The sequence below is a fragment of the Tamandua tetradactyla genome, chromosome 5 (genome assembly GCF_023851605.1).
Source record: "Tamandua tetradactyla isolate mTamTet1 chromosome 5, mTamTet1.pri, whole genome shotgun sequence".
NCBI lineage: Eukaryota > Metazoa > Chordata > Mammalia > Pilosa > Myrmecophagidae > Tamandua > Tamandua tetradactyla.
In genome coordinates, this window is record NC_135331.1 from 44969926 (window position 1) to 44983516 (window position 13591).

The 13591-nt window shown below is 36.4% G+C and overlaps 1 protein-coding gene across 3 annotated transcripts in view; it reads left to right on the forward strand.

Annotated features, from left to right (window-relative positions):
- Positions 1 to 13591, forward strand: part of MED12L (mediator complex subunit 12L) — a 371061-nt gene that overhangs the window by 331954 nt on the left and 25516 nt on the right. For all 3 annotated transcript variants that reach the window (XM_077160783.1, XM_077160781.1, XM_077160782.1), the window contains 3 exons: positions 5645 to 5734; positions 7351 to 7580; positions 10549 to 10705. In XM_077160783.1, coding sequence (XP_077016898.1) covers positions 5645 to 5734; positions 7351 to 7580; positions 10549 to 10705 — 477 coding nt within the window. The remainder of the gene's footprint in view (positions 1 to 5644; positions 5735 to 7350; positions 7581 to 10548; positions 10706 to 13591) is intronic.

Below are 13591 nucleotides of genomic sequence, written 5' to 3' on the forward strand. Positions count from 1 at the left end.
TTTTTTTTTTAAGTGAACTTTTATAGCATTATCCTTTGAACATCAGAATGAGAAGTGGGTTATTCCTCTCTAGCTGGTAATAATTATATTCTTCATTTCACTGTCATTCTCTTGGTTTATGTTTGAAACCGTAACACAGCATCATGAATGCCTTGACCATAGTGTACTTAATGGACTTTATTTCTGAAATTTTTTCCTTTGATTTTGCTTCATGTTTTTTATCATATACATGTATCGTTTAGAAACTAATAGATGTTCATGGCCTGGGCTTGGGAGCATAGACCAGTCTGCACACCTTCATCTCAGTCCTGGTTTAACCATCTATTTCTGAGCTCTGGCTTCTCCCTGTGATAATTGACATCATTAGTGAAGGAACGCATGGCATGCTGATTCACAGGCAAAATGCAAGATTATGAAAACTGTCGTTATGAAACCCTTCTCATCACATCCCACTCACTGGCTATTCCCAAATTCTCAACAGAACCCATCATCTATTTTCTTTCCGGTATGGGGGGGTGGGGGCGGATATTTTTTTGAGCAGAGGTCTTGTGCATGCATGTCATAAGACTTCATCTCTACTGCTTTGCCTGGGCTAGCTAAGAATGCATGTTTTGCATTAAATTACTTATAGGTTTCTGTATCAGGTAGCCAACCCACAACATAATCCCAAGAAGCATTAGAATAAAAAGAGCACACATCTCAGATGTGAATGTAAGTCAATTTGTTTCACTGCCAGTTAAATGGGTAACATTTTCTGAATATTGGGGAAAATATTCTTGACTACAAATTCAGATTTTGAAAGTGTTTAGTTTGTTAAATGCTTGTTGTGTATAGGCGGTTTCTCCAACCATTACTGCAGCAAAGGAAAGTTTACAAACTTTAGTGACAAGACTCAAATTTTTCTATCAATTTTCTTGATACTTTATGGTATACAGAGAGCACGTGAGGTTTTTTTTTATTCATTTAAAAATTTGAATTATCCAATTTATAAATATTTGGAGGCAGGTTATGGTTGCTGTAGAGCAGTTATTGATAATGAAATTCATTCATTGATGATAATGAGATTCAGATGGAAAAAATTTACATTAATCATTGATTTTACTCCAAAAAGTATTGTTACTGTCAAAAATAATTTTTTATCAAGTACTTTAAGTCAAAAGAAGGTTCTATAATTTATGTATGTGTTCAAATTAATGGAAAGGTATATATATCTTTGCTGTCATTATCACCATTCTTATTTTTATATAATATTCTCCAGTATTATTAGGATTGTAATGAATGTATATACTCATCCAGTTGGTTTATTCATCATTTATAAGCATGTGAATAGATTACATTGTAAATAGTTTACAATTATATGAGTTATGTTTTTAGAATGAATCAGTGTGTTCCAGCAGTTAAAGGTAGTTAATTGATTTTCAGCCGAATTATATTAAAAGTGAAGACTTTTTAAAAGTATCAAGCATAACTAGTCTAAGGACCACTTATAATTATGATTTTTCTGTCTTTTGTCAATAATTATAGTATAGTGTAATGAACATAACTTCTGACTCATACTATGTTTTGTGTAGCCTTGGGCACTGAATTACTTCCAAATTTGTAGTCATCAGTAAAACCCTTTCTACTAGGTGACTCATAAAACATTACCCACTGGTTTTCAGTTTGTGCCTTTTACTATTTTTCCTGAATCTGTGCTTTCAGAAACAGAGTCACTTTTAGATTGTATGTTACTAGAATAATTTTTTTTAAATCTGGCTTTAGTTTTCCAGATACAATTTGTTTCTCTACTTGTAACCCTCAAACACTATTGAAAAAAGTTACTAAGTAAGGATTTGAAAATCTAATTACTAGAAATTCAGTGGATGGGAAACTACAGAGTCTGAAATACTGATTTTGATGGTAGTATTTATTATCTGCTAATTGGAAACATGAATATTTTTAGAAAGAGAAGTTCACATTTTCTCAGTAGGCTTAGGGAGTGATTGTTAATGCAGAAGAGAACGAGATCCAGAAAAATGAAAATTATATTTGAGGATGGTTTATCAAATTTTAAAACTTGCCAAAAGCATATTTTCAAATTATGCGAAGGCCTTTGAGTCAACATCTCACTGACCCCAGATGCTTCGCCAGTCCAATTAAAACTAACGCAGTAGTGAAAAAGAAAAAATAAAGCAGCAAGAAGGATAATTGTTTGTAATGCGAGAAAGATGAGTGAATATTGAACAGAAAAGTTTCTTTAAAAGTTTTTAAAAGGTGGAAATTTTAGAAAATAATGAAGATATGTTTCTTTTATTAGAGGTGAGCCCAAAAATACTGCAAAAAAAAAAGAAAGAGAAAACATGTGCAGAAATTTATTTTAGTAATAACACACTGGCAATGTAGGAATAGATTAATTATCAGCATTTCCCATGGCTCAGTCCATGGGAATGGCTCAGTCCCTTAGCACATATAAATCAGCAACCTGAGCCACAGAAGCTGAAGCAGGGGCACAAATAGCTTATTTACTCTACTAGTGTTGTGTTCTGAGTCATAGGGTACCTGGCTGGACACACATTCTGTCAAAAAACCAGTCCCCTAGTTTCCATATATAAAAATATGAAGTTACTTTCGCTTGTGATTATTTCGGTTATGCAGAATAGATTAAGAAGGGGAAATATGATAATAATTGCAGGTAGAAAGCAGAAAACATTAAATGGATAGATGTTAAAAATTAGTTTTAAAGTTGAATTTTCAGGACAAAAGATGTTTTGAAGATGATCAGGCAATTGGAAAACACTTGGTAAAGTAATGTCTGCTAAAAATATAGATCCCAATTTACTTCTGGATACCTTGGTTTATAAGTACCAAATTAATTCTTTTTATCAATAGATATTTATTGAGCTCTTACTATGTGCCAGATACTGTGCTAGAACCTAATTATAAAGAAAGCTTAGAAAGTCTTCAAAACTGATAGATAAATGATTACATATAGCTAAGGTGATCATATGTTCCATTTTATCACGTATGGTACCACTTTTCTCCTGTTGTCCTAGCCCTATTATTGATAGTGCTTTCTTTCTTTCTCAAGAGAGTGCTTGTTTGTAAGATACATTATAGTCCCTTCCTAGTTTAATTCACATCTTGGTGAAGCCCAACCCTCCCCACAAACCTTTAAAAAACATTTACTACTTTTCTGTCTTAATTTTCTCATTTATTCCTACACTTATTCCTACACTCTGGTCCCTGTTTAGCATTTGTAAAATCTTTTTTGAGTTACTAAAGAACCCTTCTTAGTCATTTGTTCTTTCCCTTACAAACTGAACTTTGTTTACATGTTGAAATGGTGTATTTCTGGCATTCTGGGGAAAACAAAAGTTGAGAGGCCATTTCAGTTTGGCAGGAGAGCTTGTGGAGTTTTCCATTAAGGGCAATGTAGGACGATACAGTTATGCAGTGAACTTGAGGAGCTGGTGATTTCCTCAGGGAGGTTTCTGCATATCTGAATTAGAACCTACTGATCTTCAGCAGTGAGTTGGGAAAAATTAGGGAAGTGGGGCACATTGTATATCTTTAGAAATAAATGATTGAAAATGAATGAATTTCAGATTGTCAAAACCATATTTGGAAAATATTTATCCCTCTCTCCCTGCTTCTTCTAAAGTAATAGTGGTTGTCCTTGAATGTTAATTTTGTGATTTTTATATAAAAGAAGAGTTTTGAATCCATATTTCTTAAATCTTTGTGCTCTCAACTGACACCTATCAATAGAAAAGTATCTCTCAGTAACTGAGGTATTTTCTGTATGCAGATATATCACATACAGATCACACCTTTTTCCATCAAGGTCAAAATGGGGCACAGGTATCATAGGCTATACCTGTGAACCTCGAATTTCTGACTCACGTATAAATCATTTGTGTTTCTTTCATTCTACAAAAACGATAATATACATAAAGGAGACACAGTGAGATGATGCAGGGCCCTTGTACAGTTCTAATGTCAGGAAAGACTGTTTCAAGGAGTGATATTTAAAGATCTGGTTGATTTAATTAATGGCTTCTTGGCACAGTGTTTAGAAGACCAAGAAATATTTGGGTACTTTAAGGAGAATCATTTCAGGCACCTTATGGCTGCGTTGCCATGACATGGTTCTCTTAGAACAAATAGAGATACTGTTAGACTTACCAGTTTAACTGGTCAACGGCTCAGCATGACTTCCTGGGTACGCTAGTCTAGAAATTGGACTTTTGTTGAAGCTGTTACATGCAGATCCCATAGTAGGTGCTCTCAGAAACTCATGGGTGGTCCATGTATGCTGTGAATAATCACTGTAGGGGAATTTGAAGTTTCATAAACGTCCCAAGTGACTTTACGTGAAGATCAGAGAAAGGACTTCTCTTTCTTACATGTACCTTTGGTCTCGCTCTCATTAACAAGTCTTAATATTCTTTTGTTGTTTTGAATTAGGGTAATTTTAAATGACTATTTGGCCCTAAAGAGTAAGCACCAAATGAATATTAAACTATTTCATTCTTAATGTCACATATGGGGAGGGGTTTTGTTATAATGGAAGGAGGCTAAGCTTTGCAGTCAGACTGACCAGAGTCCAGTTGATAGTTCCACCAGGCCCAGTGGATGAACTTGGTAAGTTCTTAAGACCTGAGCCTGGCTTTCCCCATCTGCAGAAAGTAGGAGTGATGCTCCCTTCCTAAAAACGTTCCTGAGAAAACAGGAGTTAAGAACAAGTGCTTGGGAATTATTGGTACTTCCCCTCTTAAGCCAGTTGTTTATCCCTTCTAGAAATATTAATTCCGCTTTCCAAGTACATTAAAAATGATTTCATATAAATATAATTTAACACTTTTTTATGAGGATATTTGTTATAAAACAACAGTAAAATAATCCCTATATATTTTTTTTACTATTAATAAGTTCTGTGAAATCGTTTGTCTCCAAAACATGTATACAGCTACTCTTAGTGAATCGTTATTTCCTCAAGACCAAAACATTAGATTAGCATTGGTGAGCAGATATGAATGGATTTTATTTTATATTGTAGTTGGTTATGATTGTATTTGCTATTAACTTAAAAATTGTTATTGACTATTTTCTAATTGATGATTAGCGTCATAAAAGGTACCAAATTCATCCCTTTGACTCCATGGCTAGAATTTTTTAGGTCACTATGAAGATAGATCATTAAAAAATCTTGAATTTTTTCTACCATTTGAATATACTCTGTGCTCTCCTCGCTTTGTGAGCATGGGCTGGTGTAGCCCTGTAGTTTCAGATTTTACACTTAGAGATTCATACCTTTCACTGGAGAGGGTCAACATGGAGCATGCTGGAAACCATCTTAGAGCTTCTCTCCTGAGCAAACCATTGACTACTTTAGTTTATGTTAATGTCTTTGTTATCAATGGGGGCAGCTATAGTCTTTTTAGGAAGAAACAGTGAGTGCAACCATGTATATGAACATGAGAAGTTGATGAATAATAGTTAATGATGAATAGAAGTTCATACAGTTTGAAAGTCTGAGAATGTTGCATTTATATAATGAATATATAGATTCATGACATCATGGGTTATTGGAATTTATTGTCCAGGAGCGCACTCCAAACCCTTACTGTTATGATCAAGTGTTTGCCTTGGCTTTGTTTTTCAGGGTCAGCCGGGGGAGCAGGCTGCTCTCTTTGCTGCACAAGCACGGCCCTCCCCTCAGCTCCCTCAGTATCCAGGGCTGCAGCAAGTCCAGGTACCACAATCACTTAGTCGGTGCTGCCATTATTTGAAATGGGAAACCAAGTCAATAGGATATCGGTTCACTTATGAGGTCTAGAACTTGGTTATTTCTTTTGTTATAGATTTTAATTGACATTTCAGAAGAGTATTACCAGTGATTGTTGAGCATGTCTCAAGATTGATTACAGAGCATAAACAGTTTAGAAAATTATTGAATTGGAAACATAAGTTCAAACCTCTTTTTAATGATGATGGCAGATATCAAAATATTTAACCATCCAAGAATACTTCTTTTATGTTAAATGTGTATGAGGATGTCCTTCATGCCTCATGCCTGAAGTTGTCATATTCAAAGATGTCCTTGAAGAAGAATGATGATAGATAAGATTACGGATGTTGGAAGCAAACTTTGGCACAGTTCCTGTCAACTTTTACTACCTGTGTTACATTGTGCAAGTTTCTAAATTTCTCTGAGCCTTTGTTTCCTTATCTTTAAAACAGAGTTGTAAATATGAGGAATTTGTCAAGACAGTCTATGAGAGGAAGCCAGCATAGTGCCAGAGTCACAGTAGATGCTCCCTGAATAATATCTCTGCCTTAATGTATTGTGAATCTTGAGCCTTTTTTCCTGATAATTTTGGTATTTCTTATTGTTGGCAAGATGTCTAGTTCAGCCTGTTTCTGTGTAGAAATAATCAGGCAAGCATGTATACCTTTGGTGAAAAGATGACACCAATGTTGAGTAGATACATTGAGCCCTGTGGCCTAGATGTAGTCTTCAGATCTGCTGAAAGTTCATTATACATTATTCTAACTCTGTCTTCCAAGTCAGAGCCATTAGACCACAGTAAAATATGGTACCTTTGAAATTTGAAGAGCCTTTAACCTACTTTAATTAGCATTCTGTTCTACAAATTAGAGATAGTGACCCAGCAAGACCTCAAGCTTTTCATTTGTACTAGGTGTCAAGATTTACAGAAAAACAAGCATTCATATAGAAAAATGAAGTGTTCGTGTTATTGGTAGAGTGGCAAAACTGGCTATGGTCCAAGCAGGACTAGAAATATTGAACCACTTGCATCCATTCTCCCCAGTTAAGGTGCTAATAGTTTTTAATAACTGGTTAGCTACTAAAGACATATTCATTATGGTCACGTGTCAGAAAAGTATCCTCCCCTATTTGATTTACCTTGGGTGAAGGTGGTTTTTCTGGCTATTGTTAAAAATTGCATAAATGAGGTTTTGCATCTGTTGAACATTGGCGTCACTGTTCCCCAAAGGTATGGATGCTTGCTTGATTATTTCTGCACGGAAACATGCCCTTCCTGCCATCAAATATAAGCAACTGATTTTAAAAACCACTTTAACCGAATATGGAACTCATTTTTTAAATTGAAATTTCTGGTGAATCATTATGCAACCAGTTCATTCTATAGCCTTCTGGCTGGCCTCCCTGCTTTTAGACCATTGCTTCTGTCTGGTCATTCAAGCCATCCTGAGTAGCCTTCCTCATATTTGTGAATCATGAGATTCTTTAGAAACATTGCCCTCACAGGTATGTTTTGCCCCATATAACTAAGTCAGGCTGGCAAACCTAAACATTGACTTCTTCCCTCATGTCACCTGCAGACCATGCCCCAGGGTTACACCATGTATGGAACACAGATGCCCTTGCAGCAGACTCCGCAGCAGCAGGCTGGCAGCATGGTCCTGTCTCCCAGCTATAACTCCAGAACCTATCCACCTGCACATTCCAACCCCATGCTAATGGAAAGACTCAGGCAGATGCAGCAGCCGCCAAGTGGCTATGTCCAGCAGCAGGCCTCGCCATACCTGCAGCCCCTGACGGGCTCTCAGAGGTGATACATGTAGAAATAATGATTGCAATACTAAATGCTCACATTTTTGCATTTGTTATGCTTCTTCTAGGGCATGGTTCTTTTTTTCTTTTTTTTTTTTTTTTTGGCTTTTAAAAGGGAATTTATTAAGTTGCAAGTTTACCATTCTAAAGCTGTGAAAATGCCCACATTTAAAGCAAGGCTATAGAAATGTCCAGTCTAAGGCATCCAGGGAAAGATGCCTTGATTCAAGAAAGCCAGTGATGTTCAGCGTTTCTCTCTCAACTAGAAAGACACATAGCAAACGTGACAGTGTCTATTAGCTTTCTCTCCAGGCTTCTTGTTTCATGAAGCTCTCCCAGGGGCATTTTCCTTCTTCATCTCCAAAATCTCTGGCTGCCTGGGCTCTCATGGTTCTGAATTTTTTTTTTCCAAAATGTTTCTTTTTTTTTTTTTTTTGCATGGGTAGGCACTGGGAATCGAACCCAGGTCTCTGGCACAGCAGGTGAGGATTTTGCCACTGAGCCACCATTGCACCACCCCCTTCTTTTTTTTTTTTTTTTTAACATAACTAACAAACACATACGTTCTTACCATATGATCATTCCATTCTTGATATATAATCGGTAACTCACAATACCATCACATAGTTGTATATTCATCACCATGAGCATTTCTTTGCATCAATTCAGAAAAAGAAATTTTAAAAAAAGAGAAAAACTCACATACCATACCGTTTACCCCTCCCTCTCGTTGACTGCTTGTATTTCCATCTACCCAATATATTTTAGCCTTTGTTGCCCCTATTTTTTTTATACCCCTTACCACTCCCTTTCATTGATCACTAGCATTTCAATCTACTAAATTTTTTGTAACATTTGTTCCCCCTGTTACTTATGTTTCATGCATATGTTTGACTCATCTGTCCATACCGTAGATAAAAGGAGCACCAGACACAAGGTTTTCACAATCACACAGTCACATTGCAAAAGCTACATCATTATACAGTTATCTTCAAGAAATATGGCTTCTGGAACAGAGCTCTACATTTTCAGGCACTTCCCTCCAGCCTCTCCAGTATACCTTAACGGTGATAGCTATATAATGCCTAAGAATAACCTCCAATATAACCTCTCAACTCTGAAATCTCTCAGCATTGACACTTTATTTTGTCTCATTTCTCTCTTCCCTCTTTTGGTCGAGAAGGTTTTCTCAGTCCCTTGATGCTGAGTCTCAGCTCATTCTAGGATTTCTGTCCCACGTTGCCAGGAAGCTCCACACCCCTGGGAGTCATGTCCCATGTACAGATGGGGTGGGTGGTGAGTTTGCTTGTCGTGTTGACTGTGAGAGAGAGGCCAGGCCACATCTGAGCAACAAAAAAAGTTCTCTGGGAGTGACTCTTAGGCCTAATTTTAAGTAGGCTTAGCCTATCCTTTGCAGGGATAAGTTTCATATGAACAAACTCCAAGATTGAGGGCTTGGCCTATTGCTTTGGTTGTCCCCACTACTTGTGAGAACATCAGGAATTCTCCACATGGGGAAGTTGAATTTTCCCCTTTTCTTGCCATTCCCCCAAGGGGATTTTGCAAATACTTTTTAATTCACTGTTCAAATCACTCTGGGATTTATTGGGGCATCACTCTGGACAAACCTACAAACTCTCATATAGGGCATGATTCTTTATAATTCCTTTTGTGAGCTTTTATGGGTGCATATAATTTGCATCTGCCATCTCATTTTGAGTGACATCAAGATAGAGTTTCATTATGAGCAATGACCCATCCTGTTTATTTCATTTAAGGTCCCTATGGTGTTGACTCACATCTTTTAAGGTAGGGGTGTAGTATTTTTAGAAGATACCAGTATGTTAGTTTCTGTGTTCTTTCTGTTCTCTTTTTAAAAGGTGTTTTGGCTAAAAATAAGTGAGATATAAAATTGCTGATTTTTATTTTCAATGCCTTTCTTAGAATATGTTGATTGGAAGCGTTATGTTTATGAATTCTAATTAGACTGCAATACTAATTGTGCATAGTGCCCACAGTAGTTTCTTTTCTACCTCAGACACCTTGTGCTTAGAAGGAACTCAGGTGTGGCTTAGGGCCATGCTGTCACTGTCTTGAAGTTCTTACTCATTTTTCATCAAGCTGCCCGGCACTGGGCCCTAAAAATTATATCCTGGCGGTCCTGGTGGCCAGTGGAGTGACTGTCTTATTGGACAGCACAAATAAGGGATATTTCTACCATTGAAGAAATTTCTGTTGCACAGTGCTAATCTAGAAGAATTAAAGTTTCATGTAAAATTTTGCACTCTGTTGGATTGTATAGTTCTCCTGTATCAATAGATGCATGTGAACTCCCAGTAATTCCCATTTGGAAAGTTGTTACAATTGATAACACATTTGGGAAAATATACTAATTTAGAAATCATGTATCATATTTATTATTTTTATAATACTTTGCAGCATAGTACACTGCTTAATAACTTGAGCCCAGAAAGTTCTGGGTTCAAATCCCATCTGCACCTTTTACTATGTGAGTAACTTGGGTTAAATAATTTTTCAACCTCTCTCTCTTCTCATTTTTAACGTGGGGATAACAAAACTGCTGATTTCAAAGGGCTGTTCTCTGGAATAAATAAGATAATATGTTTCAAACCTTTAATATAATGCCTCCCGAGAGTAGATGCTCAAATAATGTCATTTATTGTTAAAAATTAGAAAATTTTTTAAAAGTACTTTGTACATTAATATACTTTTACTTTCAGTAGTATGCCTGCTTGTCACTAGATCCTGTTCTTTAAACAAGTACATCTAACCTGGGAATCTAGATTATTTTAACCACTGGCCTTTATTGCCTTTGGGTTATTGCAACTCAGTAATTATTGAACACTGATTGTTACTTTGAGGAAGTGTGTAACTTGCTATGGCACTGATTAAAAATGTGACAATGTGCTCAGCCAGGTCAACAGGTTTCATTCTTCTTTGGCCAGACTGAATCATCAGTCTCTGCAGCACAGCCCTCTGGTGGGAGGAGGAATCGATGCTGTGCTGACGTCTGCACATCCGAACCTTCCCTCCGTGCCCCTGCCTCAGGACCCGATGAGATCCAGGCAGCCACAAGTTCGACAGCAGCAGAGACTCCTCCAGGTACAGGGCAAGGAGATGCATAGCAGTCATAAGAAATAAGAGTCACTTCAGACTTGAATAACCAATTCCGAAGAGCCCGGTGTATCTGGCACTAGGAGCTAAACCAGTGCAATTTAGTTTCACCTTGTCAAGATTCGTTCTTTCTTTGCATCTGCCAGACCATGAGTTGAAGCATGCATTCTGCAAAGTGTCTTTCCTTTTTTTCGCGTGCTCTGTGGTGGATTACATTTCATTATTTTTCCATGTGAGCGTCTCATTATTGCAGCACCATCTGTTGAATTTTTATTTGTTTATTTGCTTTTTTAAAAATTTTATTTATTAATTAAAAAATTAAGAAACCAGATAAAACATCAACATATATAATCAGTAATTCACAATATCGTCACTTAGTTGCATATTCATCATTTCTTAGAACATTTGCATTAATTCAGAAAACGAAATAAAATGAACACAGGAAAGAAAGAAAAAAGATTATACCTACCATACCCCTTACCCCTCGCTTTCATTGATCACTAGCATTTCAAACTAAATTTATTTTAGCATTTGTTCCCCCATTATTTATTTTTATTCCATATGTTCTACTCCTTTGTTGACAAGGTAGATAAAAGGAGCATCAGACACAAGGTTTTCACAGTCACACAGTAACATTATGACAGCTGTGTCATTATTCAGTCATCCTCAGTGTTTATTTGCTTTTTGTTTGTTTGTTTTTTTGGAAAGAGCATGGATTGGGAATTGAACCTGGCTCTCCCTCATGGCAAGCAAGACGTCTGCCACTGAACTACCCTTTCACTTCCAGTGTCTTTTCCTTTTAACAAAGGTTCAGTAGGGCAGATAATGCCTTCATTTCTAATAGTATAAACCTCAGTCAACCCAGTGACTGTTTAAGTTGGGACATGCAATTGAATGCAAAACTTTATATATGTGCTTTAAAAGCAAACAAATAAACCTAAGCTGTCCAGAGCTTGTATCATATTCTTAGAGGAGTTATAATCTCAAGAAAATTTCTGCAACACGTTTGGTCCTATTAGGCTGTGAAATTGGAGAAACATGGATAAGAAATTTCAAAGGAATATTTCATCACGACTCTGTTGGAATCCAGAGAATTATTCTTCACTTATTTGATATACAGTTTGAGTCTCTTAGATGAAGAGTTCCTCCCCTCCACAAATTCTTGCTTCTCACTTCCTTGTTTAAGAAATATAGGTCAATATGTTTTGTTTTTCCATTTGTCTTTATTATTAACAAGTTTGTCCTGTGTTATTAGATTGGAGATTTCCTGATGAAATTCTACAGTGGGCTCTGAACTTATTAGCAGTCTAACTTGGGATTTCCCTATGGAAAAAAAACAAAAACATGCCAAAGATGCGGAGCCAAAAGGAGATCCCTGCATTGAGCTGGGCTACCCAACGGTTGTATTTAGTGTGAGGTCATTGAGAAATAAACCTGACATGCAGAAAAGAACAGCAAAGAAACTTGCATGTCTTGACCTTGATGCTGAATGAAGGGAACTAATAATATCTTCCCTGGAAATTTGATCTTCAGGCCCATTTGGCTTGAGGTCTAGATTCAGCATGATTCAAAAAATTCCATTTGGTAATAATGCCCTCAAGAGACAGGCACAAAATAACACAAATCCTTTGTAGAACTGGGCTTCATAATTGTAAGTTATTATTAATAATAAATGTCACAGTTGCATCCAAATATTTTACTGTAAAAATGTGAAAAATGTTGCATCATAAAATTAATAAAATATGGTAATTGGCTTGAGGCCAAGTATGGCTTACAGATGGCCAAGCACATTCATTATATAGATATTATCTCCAAAATCCTCAGTTTTGTATAGTGGAAAATAAGCAAACAGATCCAAAGCACTACTTTGGTAATGTTACTACTCAGTTTTTATTACTATTAATATTCATAATGGTAGTTGCTTAGATCTTTTTTTTTCCTAAGTTCTAAAGATACACCTCAGAACTTTTAAGGAGTGAAATTTTTATTTCCTTCTGTTTTAACACTTCTCATTTCCAAATCATGGAGGAAAGTTCTTATATTATTTGTTTTCTTACACTTTGTACATTGGTGGTTTTCAAGGTGACAAATATGAAAACCTTTTTTTAAGGTAATATGTACTTGTTATCCCAATTAACATGATATATCCTTCTGCTAATTTTCTTCATCACTAATATATTCCCTGAAGATAATTAAAGAAAAGTTATTTGCTTCTGGATCAGGATTACTCTTACTCTTTTTTTTTTATTGCCTAACATCTATAAAGAAAAACAGTTAATAATTATGAAGTTGGGTTGGTTTTTCTTAGAAGAGTTCACAGAGAGCCAGATGGAGAGTTGGCCTCATGTTGCAGTCACGTGCTTCTGGTCGAACTCGCGTCATTCACATGGGGAAGGAATGACCTCACACAGACCTCTGCTAGGACCCCGTATCCATACGCATTGTCAATTTAAAGACCATTAATGAATTGAAGGTAGTACACATGCCAAGTTGGAGAATGCAAAGGATGAAAAAAAGATCTGGGCTGTCATTGTCAGAATACTGTCAGAACAAATGTCAAAAAGTACTAAGTCCCGATGAATGCTGGGTCGAGGTAACTTTAAAGGTGATTGAGAAAAACAATATAGTCTAGTATTTTCTCCAACTGGTGGGTGTCTAGTCTGTTCTGTGATTTGAAAATGTTTTCCAAGAACTATGTGTCTGAGCTGGATTTGTCACTGACACAGTTGCTGATTTTAAGCTAGGAATTTAGGCCAGAACTTTCTCATAGGGGCTGGTCTACATCTTCCTTTAAAAAGAAAATCTAACCTAATCTAATCTTCTGGAGTTCTTTAGCTGTCATAAGGGATGAGTGATAACTACTGATCAGTCCTT